Source organism: Ahaetulla prasina, chromosome 15 (genome assembly GCF_028640845.1).
Source record: "Ahaetulla prasina isolate Xishuangbanna chromosome 15, ASM2864084v1, whole genome shotgun sequence".
Taxonomy (NCBI): Eukaryota; Metazoa; Chordata; class Lepidosauria; order Squamata; family Colubridae; genus Ahaetulla; species Ahaetulla prasina.
Window position 1 is genome coordinate 5,794,198 of NC_080553.1, and position 22,019 is coordinate 5,816,216.

General features: G+C 44.6%; 1 protein-coding gene across 1 annotated transcript in view; it reads right to left on the bottom strand.

The window, feature by feature from the left end:
- Positions 1 to 22,019, bottom strand: part of LOC131185825 (transmembrane protein 132D-like) — a 318,182-nt gene that overhangs the window by 195,745 nt on the left and 100,418 nt on the right. The window contains exon 3 of the mRNA XM_058158722.1: positions 18,093 to 18,233. Within this exon, the coding sequence (XP_058014705.1) occupies positions 18,093 to 18,233 (141 nt within the window). The remainder of the gene's footprint in view (positions 1 to 18,092; positions 18,234 to 22,019) is intronic.

Consider the following 22,019-nt stretch of genomic DNA (forward strand, 5'->3'; position numbering starts at 1 on the left):
GCAACAGAAGGAAGGGAGGGGCAGGCCTGGATAAGTGCTGAGTCATGGAGCCACACCCCATGGCCTATATAAAGGACCTGCTTTCTGGCATTCTCTGAGTCAGGCAAAGTCTAAACATATCTTGCTGAAGTCACTTTCTGGTCTCCTGCCTGCCCTGAGGACTTTGCTAGGACTTTGGCAGAGCTGCAGAGGCACGCCTGATTCGGATTTCCCTGACCCGGCCGTCAGTGGAGGAGTGGGACACGACAGTAGGAGGCGTGGGAATCAGGATCAGCATCGAGGCAACCAGAGAGCTCTAAGGGGGAAGAGGGAATGGAGCTGGCAGAGAGAGAGAGAGAGAGAGAGACAGAGGCAGAGCCTGGGCCATCTGTCAAATGGAGAGTCAAAAGCCCCCAGGTCTGGAAGTGGCTGATGAGGAAGAGCTGGGTCCAGCAACTGACGTGTGTATGTACAGAAGGCAAAGGAGAGGAGAGCAGTGGAAATCTATGGGAAGAAAGAGCCATCATTGTTAGCGAGGCCCCACCCTAGCTCTGGGGATAAAAGGCAGGGGGTGGAGATGAATAGAGGCGGCAGACAACTATTCATCTTCCAGCCAGACAGACTTGTTAGCCTGCGGTGAGAGAGACTTTTTGCCGGGGCTGCTGGCATTCCTAATAAAGGAATCTTTTGAGTTCACATCAGAGGGTTTGTCATGTTTGGGGAGCTGGGTCAGAACACCACGCTTCACAGATGCACCCAGTGACCCACTAGTCCTGGTCTATCACCTCTCGCCAGCTGAGGAACTTCAACATGGAATGGCTTGGCTGGGCTTCACCCTGTTCCAATGAGACATGAATGCCACCTGCTCAATCTGGGTCTTGGCAAATGGAGAGTCTGTCTTCTACTCAGATGTTTGAATGCTTTGCCTTGAAAAGGGAAGAGGTTGGCGCTCCTCAAGGAAGTCAAACAGTATCCTAAAAGAAGTCTTCATCTCACGTTTATATCATCCAGGTCATGGTTGCCCCAAAGGTCGCTTTTCAAAGAGCAACTGGACTTTCTTGGGTTTTTCTCTTTGAAAACATTTCGCTTCTCATCCAAGAAACTTTTTTTTTTTTTTATTGGCCAAGTGTGATTGGACACACAAGGAATTTGTCTTGGTGCATATGCTCTCAGTGTACATAAAAGAAAAGATACGTTCATCAAGTACAACATTTACAACACAATTGATGGTCTATATAGCAATATAAATCATAAGGATTGCCAGCAACAAGTTATAGTCATACAGTCATAAGTGGAAAGAGATTGGCGATGGAAACTATGAAACGATTAATAGTAGTGCAGATTCAGTAAATAGTTTGAGACAGTGTTGAGGAAATTATTTGTTTAACAGAGTGATGGCCTTCGGGAAAAAACTGTTCTTGTGTCTAGTTGTTCTGGTGTGCAGTGCTCTATAGCGTCGTTTTGAGGGTAGGAGTTGAAACAGTTTATGTCCAGGATGCGAGGGGTCTGTAAATATTTTCACGGCCCTCTTCTTGATTCGTGCAGTATACAGGTCCTCAATGGAAGGCAAGTTGGTAGCAATTATTTTTTCTGCAGTTCTAATTATCCTCTGAAGTCTGTGTCTTTCTTGTTGGGTTGTAGAACCGAACCAGACAGTTATAGAGGTGCAAATGACAGACTCAATAATTCCTCTGTAGAATTGGATCAGCAGCTCCTTGGGCAGTTTGAGCTTACTTCTTAGTTCTGGAGAAACGAAATGTTTTCAAAGGGGGAAAAAAACCAAGAAAGTCCACTTGCTTCTTGAAAACAACCTTTGGGATAAGTCTTCATTTCAGGTCCTCCATAAAAGACCTTTGAGGTTGAGGATTTGATGCAGCATCTTAACCATTCCTTAACCATGCACTGTCTGGACAGAGAGAAAACTGAGGCTGTTCCTAGCATCTGCTGCAACCTGCTTTCCTACAGTTTCAGAGTACAGGACATCCAATAATGGTTTTAAATTAAAGAAAGGCAGTTTCTAATTGAATGTTGGGAGGGAAAACTCTTACCTGGATGTGTAGCTCCAGAGTGAAGACCCTCTTTCTGCTGGATTTAGTCTAGATCTTACTGGGGGTTGGCCCTGATGGCCTCAATGTCTCCCCCCAAAAAACTTTATAAATTAAAGATTTAAGGAAGCTGGAGAGGGGGGTGGGGGGCATGCAGTTTTTGAGGATGAACATCAGAATAACAGCATTGGAAGGGAACTTGGAGGTCTTATAGTCCAACTCCCTGCTCATGATACCATACCAGACAAGAGGTTGTCCAAACTCTCCTTGAAAACCTTCAGTGATGGAGAACCCATAAATTCTGGAGGCCAGCTGTTCCACTAGTTAATTGTCCTCACTGTTAGTAAGTGTCTCCTTAATTCCAGGTTGCTTCTCTATCACGTCACCCCTAGTCCTTCTTGTCATTAAAGTAGACAGACCCAATCCCCGCAACCATTCTTCATATGTTTTAGCCTCCCGTCCCCTAATCATCTTTGTTGCTCTTCTCTGAATTTTTTTTTTGAAATAGTGTCGTCATTGGATAAATATAAAGAATAAATCCTCAAATATGGGGGGAGGGGAGTTTTGTGTTGTTCAATCATTTAGCTACATCTCTTTTTGCCTTTGCTTTTTCACTTAAAAGAAAAGAACCCAGATCCTTTTCCCTCAGTGGGACACTTAATAAAATGGTTTGATGTTGACTCGGGAAAGTTCAATCCTATCTCTTCTGAACCTCTAAAGTTAGTTTGGATCTCTGCTACTTTCTTATTTGTGCTGAGGACAAAACAGGAAGTCCTGATTTTTTTGGGGGTGTGGGAGCAGGGTGTGCCTGCCCATTATTGTGTGTCGGTAGAGCAAAAGACGTGGAACACAGTGGCTCAGTGGCTAAGATGGTGAGCTTGACAATCGAAAAGTCGGCAGTTCAGCGGTTCAAATCCCTAGTGCCACATAACGGGGTGAGCTCCCGTTACTTGACTCAGCTTCTGCCAACCTAGCAGTTTGAAAGCATGTAAAAAATGCAAGTAGAAAAACAGGGACCACCTTTGGTGGGAAGGTAACAGCGTTCCGTGCACCTTCAGCATTTAGTTATGCCGGCCACATGACCACGGAGACATCTTCGGACAGCGCTGGCTCTTTGGCTTTGAAATGGAGATGAGCACCGCCCCCTAGAGTCGAGAACAACTAGCACATATGTGCGAGGGCAACCTTTACCTTTACCTGCCATTTCTTAAGCCACCTTAGAAATGGAATACCTTAGCCATAACTCAGCCAAATATTTTACCTTTAGAGCAAGAGAAGCATTTTTCCACCGGTAAAAGCACAGCTTCCCACAATGCACACTCAATGTAGTTAATTATAATTACAGATCAGAGCAAAAAAACCCCAAAACCCCAACCATTTCCTGCCCTAAGCATCAAGCATGGTTTAAGTGTCCCTCCATAATCTTGCAACTCCCTTCTCCTACAACCTAGTAAATTGAAATCTATTTCTCCCAAAAGGACGGGGCACCTTTTACAAGATGTTATTTTTGCAGCTATCAGCAATTTCCCTTGTCCTATTCCTCATAAAATGCCTCTGGGGGGAGGAGGGGGGGAAAGTGAAGCATTGCAAGGGAAAATGATCCGAGGGCCCCCAACTCATTAAAACATACACAAGCTACATTAGTGGTGATCTACAATACAGAACCGAGTTTATGAAACATTTTAATGAACACCGGGAAATCTCATCATAGTTACTGGGGCTGTTATAGTTTAATTTATGCAGCGTGAGTTGCCAAAAGTTGGAAATGTGTGGGGAGGGGGATTTGGGGAATTACAATGTTACAGAGACGTCCCTTACAAGGATGAGGGATCTAACTCATTCAAACTTCTTCCAAAAGAAGAAGGTGTTAAATAATTCAAAGTTTAGGATTCCCAAATGACAATTAGATGCAAAGTATAAAAGTACCCAGAACCCGGGGTCAATGAAAAGAAGACTTACTCTCCAGAGCACCAGAGGGCAGGACAAGAAATAATGGGTCATTTGCAGCCCATCAGCCCCAAACCAAAAGGATTGGAGAGGGTCTAATCCTGTGATGGTGAACCTATGGCACTAGTGCCAGAGGTGGCACACAGAGCCCTCTTTGTGGGCACACGTGCCATCACCAGCTGGTCATCTGGTTTCTGGTGCACCAGCCAGCTGGTCTTCGCGGGCACTGGAGTGCCGGAAAATGTCCTGAAAATGTCCCGGAAAATAGCAAAAAACCAGGCCATTTTCCGGCCTTTTTCAGGCCGTTTATAGGCCCAAAAACTGGCCTAAAAACTGCCCAAAAATGATCTGAAAATGGCCTGTTTTTTGGCCATTTTTGGGCTGTTTTCAGGCTGTTTTCCAGGCCATTTTCTGGGTGAAAACCAGCTCAAAAATGGGCTGAAAATGGCCCGGAAAACGGCCCAAAACAGCCAAAAAACAGGCATGCGTGCACCGGCCAGCTGGACTTCGGGTTTCCAGTGCACAGGCATAGATGATGATCAGCTGGCCGATGCGTGTGCCAGAAACCGGAAGATCAGCTGGTCGGTGCATGAATGGTCTTCGGGTTTCCAGTGCTTTGGCGCGTGCACATGCACACACATGTATGCGTGTTCCATTTTGGGCACCCAGTGCTAAATATGCTTAACTGAGAGCAAGATATACTACATCCCAACCTACCCTTGATTTATTAAACTGTTATTAAAAAAAAGATGAGGATGGTATGCTTTGACTTACTGGCACCTAGCAACAGTGATTATACTCTTTAAAAGCTCCTCCCCTCCTTCCTTCCTTGTCCTCCCTCCATTCCTCCTTCCTCCTCCGAATAGAATAGAATAGAATAGAATAGAATAGAATAGAATAGAATAGAATAGAATAGCAGAGTTGGAAGGGACCTTGGAGGTCTTCTAGTCCAGCCTCCTGCTCAACCAGGAGAACCTATATCATTTCAGACAAATGGCTGTCCAGTCTCTTCTTAAAAACCTCCAGTGATGGGGCGCCCACGATTTCTGAAAGCCAGCTGTTCCACTGGTTAATTGTCCTCACTGTTAGGAAGTTTCTTCTTCATTCTAGGTTGCTTCCCTCCTTGATTAGTTTCCATCCATTGTTTCTTGTCCTGCCTTCTGGTGCTTTGGAGAATGATTTGACCCTCAAATACTGGAATACTGCTATTATTTCACCCCTAATTCTTCTTTTTTCCCCTTTCCTCCTCCTTATTCTCTAACCTTGATATCAAAGTCATGATATTTACATGATGACATTATCATTTGTCTCACTTGTGGCCATCCATGTTCTCACTCCTTTTAATTAACCCAGATACCTTCAACAAGATCAAAATTTCTGGAAAAGAATGTTTCTACCTTCCTTGTTTGGATCACTCCTTTTTTTTTACTATGAAACTTCAAGAATACCCAGCAAACACATCTGTAGGACATGAAGCTCAGGAAGAGTTGAAATCCTTGTGTGAAACCAAATGTAGTTGGAGCAGAAGGAGGAAAGACAACTCAGCTGTTTGACCAGTGGTGGAATTAATTATTTTTTTACTATCGGTCCTGTGGACGTGGCTTGGTGGGCGTGGCAGGGGAAGGATACTTCAAAATCTCCATTCCCACCCCACTCCAAAATTTCCGCTACCGGTTCTCCAGAACCTGTCAGAACCTGCTGAACAGCACCCCTGCGTTCGACCGTCTTTCTTTCTTATCCATAAAAAGATTTTTTCCCCCACATCCCAGACTATTTTTTTTGACCAACACGAATCTCCCGCTCCTTTGAACCCCACTAGAGAATATTTGGGAAAACAAAAATGTTCCTTCAAGACTTGGACGTTATCCCAAACTGATAACAAGTAGCTTTCGGGGTGGGAGTGCGTGTGAGAAAAAAAAAATTAAAATGCTATTTGACAGATGGGCTTAATTAGCTATTCCAATGCCAAACCATAATATTTGCAGTTAATATTCATTCTAAAACACCCTGCTGCTTCTGATAATATTGGTATGTTAATCTTATTACAATACGGGTTTTGCACTCCTAGCGTCTGCAAACAGAAAGAGTGATATATTTGAAAATACCAATACGACTGACGTTTTATGCTGCCTGGCTGTTTGTCACTTGCACGAGCTCCCCTTTAATCTGGGAAATTACACCTGTCGTTAGCGAGGTAGCATTTATTAAGGATGTTTTCTCATCCACTGAAAACCACCAATGACACAGAGGTCTCTAGTTAATTAAAGTTGCCCTTTTATAGCTCTGATTTCTTTGAAGTTAAAGGAAGAATACTGCGTCCAGTTTTGGTCACCACACTATAAAAAAGATGTTGAGACTCTGGAAAGAGTGCAGAGAAGAGCAGGATGATGATGAGGGGACTGGAGGCTAAAAACATGCGATGAATGGTTGCAGGAACTGGGCCTGGCTAATCTAGGGAAGAGAAGGATCAGGGGAGACATAATAGCATCTTCCAGTATTTGAGGGGCTGCCACAGAGAGGAGGGGGTCAAACTATTTTCCAAGGCATCTGAAGGCCAGACAAGGAATAATGGATGGAAACTGATTAAGGAGAGATTCAACCTGGAAATAAGGAGGAATTTTCTGACAGTGAGAACAATCAACTAATGGAACTCCAGAAGTTGCAGGAGCTTCATTACTGGAGGCTTTCAAGAAGAGATTGAACTGCCATTTTTCAGAAATGATGTAGGGTCTCCTGCTTGAGCAGGAGGTTGGACTAGATGACCTACAAGATCCCTTTCAACTCTGTTAATCTATGTCTAAGATAGAGGTAGGCAGAATTAGAAGGAAGGGATGCCAAGGTTGCAACCATAAAGCCAACTAATTCCCAACATTGATTTGTTGATGTTGAAACTGTAAAAATACAGCTATTCTTCAAAGAAAACCGATTCCAGGAATCTATACTTTCCTCTTTGGATCACAGACTCACAACACTGAAAGTGAGGGGAAGGATCTGGAAGTTTTCTGGGTTGTAACAAGTTGTCCTCAACTTATGATTGTAACGGCGCCTGGAATTGTTGATCGTAAGTGGCAAGTTCTCCAAACCCATGTTATGACTTTGTCTATGGTCCTTGTAACGTGAACAAAGCAGTCATTAAGTGAACAGTATGGTTGTTTAAGCAAATCCACTTATTCCTACAGGTGTTTCTTTCTAAGAAACTGGATGAAAAGGGTGGGAGGTGAACTCTATCGTAATTTCAGACAGTGACCAGTCTGGACTCATCAAATAATGACTGATCATTAAACGAGGACTCCTTGTACCTTTTCTTCAAGACAGGACTCATCCAAAGACATCATAAATGGACATGGATGGGTGGACTAATGGGACTGTCCCTCCAAAGCTTTGGGTAGCATGGGCCGAGTGCCAGTCCTTTGGAAGTCTTGGGGAAAACGGACCACTTTCATTCTAGGTGGCGTGGTGGTTCAGCGGTTAAGACACTGGGCTTGTCACCTGGAAAACTGGCAGCTCAGGTTCGAGACTCGAGTGCCATGCGACAGGGTGAGCTCCCGTTCTCGCTCCAGCTCCTGCCAACCTAGCTTTTTGTGGCTCCAGCCCCCGAACCTGGCCCCATGCCCGAAAGTGACTTCGAGAGTGAGGGGGAAGGGCCGGTAAAGTTTACCTCAGAAGCACCGATTCCTTTGGCCCAGCTCCAGGAGCCAGAACCAGGCCAGTCGGAGGACGTAATGAGGCTGACATCCCCCGATTCCTCCCTTCCTCAGGCTACACCTTCAGACGCAGCTGATAATCATACTAATCAAGCCTGGATCGATCCACGCTTCAGAAGATTAGAGAGGCAGCGTCATCAAAGACAGGATAGATAAGGAGCTTTGGGACTGCTCTCAGTTCCACAGGAAGCAAATTAGCTGAACCGTGTCGAAGTGAGCTGAAGTCTTAATCTGTTTGAACTTTTTAGCAGGCAGCTGCGTTTTCTTGGCAAGGACTGATAGGAGCCGTGAACCCACTGGCTGTAGGCCAGCTCGTTACTCCAAAGTGAGGACGGAGATAGAACATCAGCAGTTCGAAAGCATGCAAATGCGAGTAGATAAATAGGTACCACTTTGGCAGGAAGGGCCCAGTGCTCTGTGACGTTGTGCTGGCTGCATGATTGCGGAAATGTCTTCGGATGGCACTGGCTCAATGGCCTTGAAACGGAGATGAGCAACTTCCCTTAGAATCGGACAACTCACGGAGGAAAATCCGCAGGGATGGCTTCATTCCAGAAAAGGGGAAAATCGGAGATGAGCTCTCTACCATGGTGTCCTAACGGAATAAGCCAGCTTCCGAAATGCTGACTGCTTCAAGAGATGAGTTTCACATCGCGAAGGTGGGAGGAGGAACAAAGCAGAGGAGCTATAAATCTACATCTCGAAACATGGCTTGAAAATTCACTAACAAGATTGACGAGGAAGCATTTTTAATTCCTCCTGGAGAGTTCAAGCTACAAACCAAGGATTGCAATTAGCCAGGCATTCATCTTTTAAAGCTCTTAATTTGAAGAGACGGTACAAGGAGTTGGACAAAATTCAAAGCATCTTCCCTCCCCCCCATAGGTGTGTGCACATGCACACACACACACACACAAAACACACACTTCTTCCTTTCCCCCCTGTTCTCTTTAGCTCAGCATTTCTTGAGCCCAGCAATTTTAACATGTGCGGAGTTCCCCAAATACCTTGCTGGCTGGGGTATTCTGGGAGTTGAAGTCCACATAACTTAAAAGTTGCTGGCTGGGGTATTCTGGGAGTTGAAGTCCACATAACTTAAAAGTTGCTGGCTGGGGTATTCTGGGAGTTGAAGTCCACATAACTTAAAAGTTGCTGGCTGGGGTATTCTGGGAGTTGAAGTCCACATAACTTAAAAGTTGCTGGCTGGGGTATTCTGGGAGTTGAAGTCCACATAACTTAAAAGTTGCTGGCTGGGGTATCCGGGGAGTTGAAGTCCACATAACTTAAAAGTTGCTGGCAGGGGAATTCTGGGAGATTAAGTCCATGCATCTTAAAGTTGCTGGCTGGGGAATTCTGGGAGCTGAAGTCCAGCACAAGTTGCTGGGAATCAAAACATTAGGTGGGGGGGGGGAAAGAATACTACATGAAATTCTTTCCTTGTTTCTTGCAGTATAATTTGTGGCAAGAGATTCCGGAGAGATGCATATGGCCTACAGGTTGTAACAACTAGCAATGGGTACCTCTCAGAAAAGGGAAAATCGGAGATGAGCAACTTCCCTTAGAATCGGACAACTCACGGAGGAAAATCCGCAGGGATGGCTTCATTCAGAAAAGGGAAAATCGGAGATGAGCAACTTCCCTTAGAATCGGACAACTCACGGAGGAAAATCCGCAGGGATGGCTTCATTCAGAAAAGGGAAAATCGGAGATGAGCTCTCTACCATGGTGTCCTAACGGAATAAGCCAGCTTCCGAAATGCTGACTGCTTCAAGAGATGAGTTTCACATCGCGAAGGTGGGAGGAGGAACAAAGCAGAGGAGCTATAAATCTACATCTCGAAACATGGCTTGAAAATTCACTAACAAGATTGACGAGGAAGCATTTTTAATTCCTCCTGGAGAGTTCAAGCTACAAACCAAGGATTGCAATTAGCCAGGCATTCATCTTTTAAAGCTCTTAATTTGAAGAGACGGTACAAGGGAGTTGGACAAAATTCAAAGCATCTTCCCTCCCCCCCATAGGTGTGTGCACATGCACACACACACACACACAAAACACACACTTCTTCCTTTCCCCCCTGTTCTCTTTAGCTCAGCATTTCTTGAGCCCAGCAATTTTAAGATGTGCGGAGTTCCCCAGATAGCTTGCTGGCTGGGGAATTCTGGGAGCTGAAGTCTTAATCTGTTTGAACTTTTTAGCAGGCAGCTGCGTTTTCTTGGCAAGGACTGATAGGAGCCGTGAACCCACTGGCTGTAGGCCAGCTCGTTACTCCAAAGTGAGGACGGAGATAGAACATCAGCAGTTCGAAAGCATGCAAATGCGAGTAGATAAATAGGTACCACTTTGGCAGGAAGGGCCCAGTGCTCTGTGACGTTGTGCTGGCTGCATGATTGCGGAAATGTCTTCGGATGGCACTGGCTCAATGGCCTTGAAACGGAGATGAGCAACTTCCCTTAGAATCGGACAACTCACGGAGGAAAATCCGCAGGGATGGCTTCATTCCAGAAAAGGGGTGAGTTAGTTTGGGGGCTGTGGGGTCCTTGGTGCTCTCTGAGCTTGGCTGTTTCTTAGACATTTCATTACCTGACTGAGTAACATCAGCAGTTCGAAGCATGCAAATGCGAGTAGATAAATAGGTACCACTTTGGCAGGAAGGGCCCAGTGCTCTGTGACGTTGTGCTGGCTGCATGATTGCGGAAATGTCTTCGGATGGCACTGGCTCAATGGCCTTGAAACGGAGATGAGCTCTCTACCATGGTGTCCTAACGGAATAAGCCAGCTTCCAAATGCTGACTGCTTCAAGAGATGAGTTTCACATCGCGAAGGTGGGAGGAGGAACAAAGCAGAGGAGCTATAAATCTACATCTCGAAACATGGCTTGAAAATTCACTAACAAGATTGACGAGGAAGCATTTTTAATTCCTCCTGGAGAGTTCAAGCTACAAACCAAGGATTGCAATTAGCCAGGCATTCATCTTTTAAAGCTCTTAATTTGAAGAGACGGTACAAGGGAGTTGGACAAAATTCAAAGCATCTTCCCTCCCCCCCATAGGTGTGTGCACATGCACACACACACACACACAAAACACACACTTCTTCCTTTCCCCCCTGTTCTCTTTAGCTCAGCATTTCTTGAGCCCAGCAATTTTAAGATGTGCGGAGTTCCCCAGATAGCTTGCTGGCTGGGGTATTCTGGGAGTTGAAGTCCACATAACTTAAAAGTTGCTGGCAGGGGAATTCTGGGAGATTAAGTCCATGCATCTTAAAGTTGCTGGCTGGGGAATTCTGGGAGCTGAAGTCCACATAACTTAAAAGTTGCTGGCTGGGGTATTCTGGGAGTTGAAGTCCACATAACTTAAAAGTTGCTGGCTGGGGTATTCTGGGAGTTGAAGTCCACATAACTTAAAAGTTGCTGGCTGGGGTATTCTGGGAGTTGAAGTCCACATAACTTAAAAGTTGCTGGCTGGGGTATTCTGGGAGTTGAAGTCCACATAACTTAAAAGTTGCTGGCTGGGGAATTCTGGGAGCTGAAGTCTTAATCTGTTTGAACTTTTAGCAGGCAGCTGCGTTTTCTTGGCAAGGACTGATAGGAGCCGTGAACCCACTGGCTGTAGGCCAGCTCGTTACTCAAAGTGAGGACGGAGATAGAACATCAGCAGCGGAGGTGGGTTTCACGTTAATTTTATCACTGGTTCACCGCTCAGCGCAAATGTGACTGCAAGTGTGCCTTTCGCACATGCGTGTGGCCTTCCACGCATGTGCTTTGCTCATGTGTGCGGCTTGCATGCATGCACACAGCTTAGAAAATATGGCTAAATAGGATGGCATAGTGCAGGTCGCCACTACCAGTTCGTCCGAACCGGTCCGAACTGGCTGAATACCACCACTGATCATCAGGGCTAGTAGGGAGGGGAGTTTATGGAGGGGAGGTAGATTGTGGGGTCCTTGCAGTTTTCTGAATGTAGTTGTTTTCTTGTAGACGTCTCATTATCCAACTAGGAAACATCATCACAGCTAGAAGGAGTGGGTTTTGCAGAGAGGAGGAGGAAAGGAGAAGAACTGTGAGAGTGTTCTCTGAGCTTGGCTGTTTCTTGCAGTATAATTTGTGGCAAGAGATTCCGGAGAGATGCATATGGCCTACAGGTTGTAACACCTAGCAATGGGTACCCCTCAGAAAAGGGGTGAGTTAGTTTGGGGGCTGTGGGGTCCTTGGTGCTCTCTGAGCTTGGCTGTTTCTTTGTAGACATTTCATTACCAAACTACGTAACATCATCAGTGCTAGAAGGAAGTGAGGTTTACGGAGTGGAGGATGATTGTGGGGTCCTTGTTATTCTCTGGTCTTGTCTGTTTCCTTGTAAATGTTTCACTACCCAACTGAGTAATGTCATCAGTGGTAGAGGAGGTGGGATTTGCTCTCTGGAGACCAGAGAACAAAGGAGGACCAGAGGTGCTATTCAGCCGGTTCATACTGGTTTGGGCGAACTGATAGCAGCATGTTTTTGAGGCCGGGTGCATGTGCGGAAGGCACACGAGTGAGCAAAGCGCATGCATGGAATAATAATAATAATAATAATAATAATAATAATAATAATAATAATAATAATAATAATAATAATAATAATAATAATATTTTAATTTGTATATCGCCTTCTCCCAAGGACTCAGGGCGGTGAACAGGCAGGTAAAATACAAGTATACACACTAATTAAAACAACCCTTAAAAACTGATTAAGGAGAGATTCAACCTGGAAATAAGGAGGAATTTTCTGACAGTGAGAACAATCAACTAATGGAACTCCAGAAGTTGCAGGAGCTTCATTACTGGAGGCTTTCAAGAAGAGATTGAACTGCCATTTTTCAGAAATGATGTAGGGTCTCCTGCTTTGGCAGGAGGGTGGGCCAGATGACCTACAAGATCCCCTTCAACTCTGTTAATCTATGTGTAAGATAGAGGTAGGCAGAATTAGAAGGAAGGGATGCCAAGGTTGCAACCATAAAGCCAACTAATTCCCAACATTGATTTGTTGATGTTGAAACTGTAAAAATACAGCTATTCTTCAAAGAAAACCGATTCCAGGAATCTATACTTTCCTCTTTGGATCACAGACTCACAACACTGAAAGTGAGGGGAAGGATCTGGAAGTTTTCTGGGTTGTAACAACTAGCAATGGGTACCTCTCGGAAAAGGGGTGAGTTAGTTTGGGGGCTGTGGGGTCCTTGTTATTCTCTGATCTTGTCTGTTTCCTTGTAAATGTTTCACTACCCAACTGAGTAATGTCATCAGTGGTAGAGGAGGTGGGATTTGCTCTCTGAGCTTGGTGGTTTTCTTGTAAACATTTCATTACCAAACTACGTAACATCATCAGTGCTAGAAGGAAGTGAGGTTTACGGAGTGGAGGATGATTGTGGGGTCCTTGTTATTCTCTGGTCTTGTCTGTTTCCTTGTAAATGTTTCACTACCCAACTGAGTAATGTCATCTGTGGTAGAGGGGGTGGGATTTGCTCTCTGAGCTTGGTTGTTTTCTTGCAGACGTTTCATGACCCAACTAGGTAACTCCATCAGTGCTAGAAGGAAGTGAGGTTTACGGAGTGGAGGATGATTGTGGGGTCCTTGGTGCTCTCTGAGCTTGGCTGTTTCTTAGACATTTCATTACCAAACTACGTAACATCATCAGTGCTAGAAGGAAGTGAGGTTTACGGAGTGGAGGATGATTGTGGGGTCCTTGGTGCTCTCTGAGCTTGGTGGTTTTCTTGTAGACGTCTCATTATCCAACTAGGAAACATCATCACAGCTAGAAGGAGTGGGTTTTGCAGAGAGGAGGAGGAAAGGAGAAGAACTGTGAGAGTGTTCTCTGAGCTTGGTTGTTTTCTTGCAGACGTTTCATGACCCAACTAGGTAACTCCATCAGTGCTAGAAGGAAGTGAGGTTTACGGAGTGGAGGATGATTGTGGGGTCCTTGGTGCTCTCTGAGCTTGGTTGTTTTCTTGCAGACGTTTCATGACCCAACTAGGTAACTCCATCAGTGCTAGAAGGAAGTGAGGTTTACGGAGTGGAGGATGATTGTGGGGTCCTTGCAGTTTTCTGAATGTAGTTGTTTTCTTGCAGACGTTTCATGACCCAACTAGGTAACTCCATCAGTGCTAGAAGGAAGTGAGGTTTACGGAGTGGAGGATGATTGTGGGGTCCTTGGTGCTCTCTGAGCTTGGTGGTTTTCTTGTAGACGTCTCATTATCCAACTAGGAAACATCATCACAGCTAGAAGGAGTGGGTTTTGCAGAGAGGAGGAGGAGGAGGAAAGGAGAAGAACTGTGAGAGTGTTCTCTGAGCTTGGTGGTTTTCTTGTAGACGTCTCATTATCCAACTAGGAAACATCATCACAGCTAGAAGGGAGTGGGTTTTGCAGAGAGGAGGAGGAAAGGAGAAGAACTGTGAGAGTGTTCTCTGAGCTTGGTTGTTTTCTTGCAGACGTTTCATGACCCAACTAGGTAACTCCATCAGTGCTAGAAGGAGTGGGTTTTGCAGAGAGGAGGAGGAAAGGAGAAGAACTGTGAGAGTGTTCTCTGAGCTTGGCTGTTTCTTAGACATTTCATTACCAAACTACGTAACATCATCAGTGCTAGAAGGAAGTGAGGTTTACGGAGTGGAGGATGATTGTGGGGTCCTTGGTGCTCTGTGACGTTGTGCTGGCTGCATGATTGCGGAAATGTCTTCGGATGGCACTGGCTCAATGGCCTTGAAACGGAGATGAGCAACTTCCCTTAGAATCGGACAACTCACGGAGGAAAATCCGCAGGGATGGCTTCATTCCAGAAAAGGGGAAAATCGGAGATGAGCTCTCTACCATGGTGTCCTAACGGAATAAGCCAGCTTCCGAAATGCTGACTGCTTCAAGAGATGAGTTTCACATCGCGAAGGTGGGAGGAGGAACAAAGCAGAGGAGCTATAAATCTACATCTCGAAACATGGCTTGAAAATTCACTAACAAGATTGACGAGGAAGCATTTTTAATTCCTCCTGGAGAGTTCAAGCTACAAACCAAGGATTGCAATTAGCCAGGCATTCATCTTTTAAAGCTCTTAATTTGAAGAGACGGTACAAGGGAGTTGGACAAAATTCAAAGCATCTTCCCTCCCCCCCATAGGTGTGTGCACATGCACACACACACACACACAAAACACACACTTCTTCCTTTCCCCCCTGTTCTCTTTAGCTCAGCATTTCTTGAGCCCAGCAATTTTAAGATGTGCGGAGTTCCCCAGATAGCTTGCTGGCTGGGGTATTCTGGGAGTTGAAGTCCACATAACTTAAAAGTTGCTGGCTGGGGAATTCTGGGAGCTGAAGTCCAGCACAAGTTGCTGGGAATCAAAACATTAGGTGGGGGGGGGGAAAGAATACTACATGAAATTCTTTCCTTGTTTCTTGCAGTATAATTTGTGGCAAGAGATTCCGGAGAGATGCATATGGCCTACAGGTTGTAACAACTAGCAATGGGTACCTCTCAGAAAAGGGGTGAGTTAGTTTGGGGGCTGTGGGGTCCTTGGTGCTCTCTGAGCTTGGCTGTTTCTTCGCAGACATTTCATTACCTGACTGAGTAACATCAGCAGCGGAGGTGGGTTTCACGTAATTTTATCACTGGTTCACCACTCAGCGCAAATGTGACTGCAAGTGTGCCTTTCGCACGTGCATGTGGCCTTCCACGCACGTGCTTTGCTCATGCGTGCGGCTTGCATGCATGCACACAGCTTAGAAAATATGGCTAAATAGGATGGCATAGTGCAGGTCGCCACTACCAGTTCGTCCGAACCGGTCCGAACTGGCTGAATACCACCACTGATCATCAGGGCTAGTAGGGAGGGGAGTTTATGGAGGGGAGGTAGATTGTGGGGTCCTTGCAGTTTTCTGAATGTAGTTGTTTTCTTGTAGACGTCTCATTATCCAACTAGGAAACATCATCACAGCTAGAAGGGAGTGGGTTTTGCAGAGAGGAGGAGGAGGAAAAGGAGAAGAACTGTGAGAGTGTTCTCTGAGCTTGGTGGTTTTCTTGTAAACATTTCATTACCAAACTACGTAACATCATCAGTGCTAGAAGGAAGTGAGGTTTACGGAGTGGAGGATGATTGTGGGGTCCTTGTTATTCTCTGGTCTTGTCTGTTTCCTTGTAAATGTTTCACTACCCAACTGAGTAATGTCATCAGTGGTAGAGGAGGTGGGATTTGCTCTCTGGAGACCAGAGAACAAAGGAGGACCAGAGGTGCTATTCAGCTGGTTCATACTGGTTTGGGCGAACTGATAGCAGCATGTTTTTGAGGCCAGGTGCATGTGCGGAAGGCACACGAGTGAGCAAAACGCATGCATGGAATAATAATAATAATAATAATAATAATAATAATAATAATAATAATAATAATAATAATAATAATAATAATAATATTTTAATTTGTATATCGCCCTTCTCCCGAAGGACTCAGGGCGGTGAACAGGCAGGTAAAATACAAGTATACACACTAATTAAAACAACCCTTAAAAAACTGATTAAATTAGCCCAAATATTAAAATAACTTACACCCCTATAAAATTATAAAATTTAAAAGACCCATCGAATTCAATTAAAATCTAAAGATAAAAAATCAAGCTAGGAAGGTGGAAAGCTGGGCACATGCGCGGAAGGCGCATGCATGGTGAACCGCTGGTAAGAATATTGGAAACCCACCTCTGCTGGAGACAATTTGACCTGAAACCTGTGTGGCTAGTTATAAATCACTCTTTTCCCGACTGCCAAACAGCTTCCCTCTGATATTTCATCACCCAAGTTGAACCATTATGCACATAAATCTCTAAATTCTGGTCAGAGAGTCCAATGTGCACATGAGGAAGCTTCTGAGTGGCCTATCACTCTCCATGACTAAGGATATTTAATACCCAAGCAGGCATTCTGGGCAGCTAATGGACCAAACGGGAGTGGACTTGATAGTCAAGTATGGGATTGACTCAAAATAGAAGTCTTCTACTGGAGGCCCCCACCTTTTCATTAGCGTTTTGATCCAGCCAACCCATCATGGACACTGATATTTGATGATCACACAACTATGAGTAGTTCACCTACATACCAAAGCCCATCTGCCCTTTTGGAAATGGATAAGAGATCTCCAAACCACCAATCCGTCAAGCATATGACCTTGGGTGAAAATGCAGATAATGGAACCACAGATAGCAAGGGGGCAGTTGGATTTTCACCAAGAGTTCAGGTGGGCTGCAGAAGGAGATAACCCCCTTTGTGGGTTTGGAGCCCATCTCCTTGAAAATAGCAATAATACTTAGACTTATAAGCCGCTTCACAGTGCTTTGCAGACCACGCTAAGAGGTTTACAGAGCTTGTTTATTGTTGCAATTGAAGTTGAAGTAGTCTTCGACAGGAAGGACATTGTAATAGATGATTCTATGAGTTAAACTCAGGTCATGTCGAAGGCGGCGTAGTTTTTTGGGGGGAGTTTCAAGATAATCCTATTCCACTGCTGGACCGGCCTGTGGAATAGCCCAGACCTTCACCCAATTGAAAATCTATTGAGTCGACTAAAGAAACTTGTTAAGTCAGAAGCGACCCAGCAATAAAACCCAGTTAATAGAAGCAATCCTTTAATCTTGGTTTCACATTATAACAGCTGCAGAACTAAAAGGCTCGGTTCATTCAATGGGAAGACGTTGTAAGGCCGTTATTCATGCTAAAGGATACCCAATTTAGGATTAACTGACAGGGCGAATTTTGTATATCTAATTTTTTGTACATGTTTCATTTTTCTTCTTTATACTGTAACTGCCATTCTAATAGCAAAGCCTTCATAAAAGTTATTGCATTACATTCTTGATTAAATTATCTTTCCATTGATATATAATTTTATAGTACTAGTAAAGGTAAAGGTTCCCCTCGCACATATGTGCTAGTCATTGCCGACTCTAGGGGGTGCTGCTCATCTCCGTTTCAAAGCCGAAGAGCCAGCGCTGTCCGAAGACGTCTCCGTGGTCATGTGGCTGGCATGACTCAACGCCAAAGGCGCACGGAACGCTGTTACCTTCCCACCAAACGTGGTCCCTATTTTTTCCACTTGCATTTTTACGTGCTTTCGAAACTGCTAGGTTGGCAGAAGCTGGGACAAGTAATGGAAGCTCACCCCGTTACATGGCAGCACTAGGGATTCGAACCGCTGAGCTGCCGACCTTTTGATCAATAAGCTCAACATCCTAGCCCCTGAGCCACCATGTACTACTCCCCCCAAAAAAGTGGTGTTATTAGCTAGATTTAGAAAATACACTTTTCCCAAAAAGTTGACACAATTTTAGCCACTACTGTATGTAGACGATCTCAGCTATGATCTGAAAATGGTTCAGAAGGAATCCTCTGAGATCAAAATCAAGGCCTACCTTTTTCCGACTGTTTTTCTCTGGCAAAATATCACCGCCGGGGAATTCTTCCCAAAATAATCCATGCTTTTTTGGACTTCCCAAATGTATGGGTTGGTGGCTCGGATGCTGAAAATTTTCACCCCTCTCTTCACTTTTACCCTGGGAGAAAGAAGAGATTATATTAACAATGCGACAGGAAATGGCTTTTCTTTCCAATTGCTGCATCAAATCTTTCATTGTAGAATAACAGAAAAGAAGGGACCTTGGAGGTCTTCTAGTCCAACCCTCTGCTTAGGCAGGAAACCCTATACCTTTTTAGACAAAAAGGTTGCCCAATATCTACTTTAAAAACCTCCAGTGTTGGAGCACCCACAACTTCTAGAGGCAAGCCATTCCACTGATTAGAATAAAATAAAATGATTAATTGTTCTAACTGTCAGGAAATTCCTCCTTAGTTCCAGGTTGCTTCTCTCCTTGATTACTTTCCACCCATTGCTTCTTGTCCTGCCCTCAGGTGCTTTGGAGAATAGTTTGATTGTGCTCCTCATTACTGGTCCTTCAAAAACGCACCATCTCTCAAGACAGACAACTGGGGATATGGGGGGAAAAAAGGAGAATATAATACAAGCCAGATTACCTGTGCAGGGCCTTTTACACCGTTCACTGGGGCTTAAAACCTCCCTTGAATGAAGGGTTTATTTCTCTGCCTGACGCAGAAAAGTGGAAGGTAGGAGATACACCAAAGAGGCTATCAAAGATATTTGTCTGCATTCCCCACCACCGTTGACACTCGTTATCTATCTGTCTGACAAAAGAGGTAGGATCTCCAAATGTTTTTTCCCCAGAGGAGGACCAGAACTGGGGGAAATGCTCAAAGGTTTGAGTTGATGCACACTTGCTTACTAAAAGAATACAATGTGAAATCCTGTCCTTGTGAAATCCTGTCCCTTGTGGCAAGGGATTCTGGAGAGGCGGTATAGCCTGCAGGTTATAACAACTAGCCATGGGGACCGTGTGGGTTCCTTGGTGCTCTCTGAGCTTGGTGGTTTCCTTGCAGACATTTCATTATCAAACCAGGTAATATCATCAGTGCTACAAGGAAGTGTGGTTTAAGGAGGAGGAGGAGGCGGCGGTGGAGTAGAAGTACTGTGAGGTCCTTGGTGCTCTCTGAACTTTTCTTATAAACATTTCATTACCAAACTAGATAACATCATCAGTTATTCCTCCCTCCCTCCCTCCCTCCCTCCCAATCTATTTATCTTCCTCCCTCCCTTCCTTCTTCCTTCCTTCCTTCCTTCCTTCCCTCCCTCTGTCCCTCCCTCCCCACCCATTTATGTTCCTTCCTTCCCTATTTCTCCCTCCCTCCTTTTTCTCCTTCCTTCCTTCCTCCCTTCCTCCCCATCCATTTATATTCCCTCCTTTTCTTTTTCTCCCCTCTCCTTTTTTCTTTTTCTCCTTCCTTCCTTCCTTCCTTCCTTCCTTCCTTCCTTCCTTCCTTCCTTCCTTCCTCCAAGCTTAGCTGTTTTCTTGTAGACATTTCACAACCCAACTAGGTAACATCATCAACACTAGGAGGCAGTGGGGTTTGCTCTTTGTTTATAAACAAGTGGCTTGCCCTGTTGGGTGTTGATGGGAGGATTCTTGGTGATTCCTTCATTAGGCTCAGAGAGCACCGAGGACCCCACGTGTTCAAATCAAAACAGCTAGCCTGCTGACTCCTTTTTTTCCAGTGTCATTGTAATTCCAAATGGTCACTAAATAGAATAGAATAGAATAGAATTTTTATTGGCCAAGTGTGATTGGACACACAAGGAATTTGTCTTGGTGCATATGCTCTCAGTGTACAGAAAAGAAAAGATACGTTCATCAAGGTACAACATTTACAACACAATTGATGGTCAATATATCAATATAAATCATAAGGATTGCCAGCAACAAAGTTACAGTCATACAGTCATAAATGGAAAGAGATTGGTGATGGGAACTATGAGAAGATTAATAGTAGTGCAGATTCAGTTATAGTTTGACAGTGTTGAGGGAATTATTTGTTTAGCAGAATGATGGCCTTCGGGAAAAAACTGTTCTTGTGTCTAGTTGTTCTGGTGTGCAGTGCTCTATAGCGTCGTTTTGAGGGTAGGAGTTGAAACAGTTTATGTCCAGGATGTGAGGGATCTGTAAATACTTTCACGGCCCTCTTCTTGATTCGTGCACTATACAGGCCCTCAGTGGAAGGCAGGTTGGTAACAATTATATAATTCAAGTAATTATATAAGTCAAGTAACCTGCATAAGTATCATATTTTGAACTTCTTTTCTGGAGTAAACACCATGGAAAACCGTTGAATTATCCCGAAAAGCAAACTCAGAGGCAAAACTTATCTCCTAGACCCGGACTCATCCTAAAACTTAAATCTGTGTCTGCTAGGAAAACTGAAGTTGAACCACCAAGAATTGTGGTTTTGTATTAACACGTCTTCTTCCACTAAATACCACGTTTACTGGGGTGCTAAGAAGGCTTCAGACTGTGTCTTTAAAAAATGCAAGCTATTTATTCTCAATGTTTGTTTTTTAACGCTGCCTGTGGCTTTGTCCCAGTATTTCATAGTTTACAACTGGTCCACACGCAATCTCCCGGCCCATCATTACTGCAGGCTGGTAATGGCTGTGAAATTGTCACTTAAGTGTTGTGAAAAGTGGAACAGCTGGGTGGCAAAGACAAAAAAGAGTGCAGAAACATCACTAAAGGCCAGTTGTGTTCTCAGCTGACTTCACCTGCCTGCTTTTCTAACCATCAGAGGCTCCTGTTTTTTTTCTGAAAGAAAGAAAAAACCCGATTTGACTTGACTTTCTTTGAAAAATTATTTCGGCAGGGAGCAAGCGAGAAGATCAAAGCAGCTGGAGGACATGGGGAAATAGGTTGAAGAACACGCTAAAGTTTTCTCCACTTCATTTTCCCCAAATCGAAGGCCTCCCATTCTCCCCCCTTCAAACGGATTCAGAAAGTCAACGGAATGCAATGTAATAAATCGAATCTATTCAAATAACACCGATCCTGCTCCGTCAAACAGCATCGGACCTAATTTGGCGAAAGCCCATCAAGCAAAAAAAACAAGTACACTGGCTCGAGGTCAATCCAGACCGATTCAAACTGATTTAGCGAACCATATCAATCCATCAATTTGTTTGGGCCAAATCGGTTGGACACTCCAGATGGGTTCAGTGAATCTAAATTAATTCAGAGCGCCGATGTCACCAAAGCTTTTTGCTTGTTCCTTGTCTGCAAATTCCAGCTTTGGAGAAGTCAGAGAGGCTTACGTAACCTCTTGTATCATCTTTTGTATCACCACAATACAAAAGAGATGTTGAGACTTTGGAAAAAGTGCAGAGAAGAGCAACAAATATAATTAGGGGACTGAAGCAGTCGTGAAATCCAGCCGGATCTCTATGGCTTAGGCGGGAGCAGGAGCGCCAGCAGCGGGAGGCTCCGCCCACCCACCAGGACACCATTACATTCCGTTTTTGACCCTCTAGCAGGCTCTGCACATGTGCAGAAGCAGCGCACGCAAACTGGTAGCAAAGGTAAATGGATTTCACCGCTGGACTGGAAGCTAAAACATATGAAGAACGGTTGCAGGAATTGGGTATGTCTAGTTTAATGAAAAGAAAGACCAGGGGTTACATGATAGCAGTGGTCCAATTTTTGAGGGGCTGCCCCAATGAAGAGGGGGTCAACCTATTCTCCAAGGTAGGACAAGAAGCAATGGATGGAAACTAATCAAGGAGGGAACCAATCAAGAACTAAGGAGAAATTTCCTAAAGAATGAGAAAAAATAAACCAGTGGAACGACTTGCCTCCAGAAGTTGTGGATGCTTCATCACTGGAGGCATTCAAGAAGAGATTGGGCAACCATTTGTCTGGAATGGCATGGGGTCTCCTGCTTGAGCA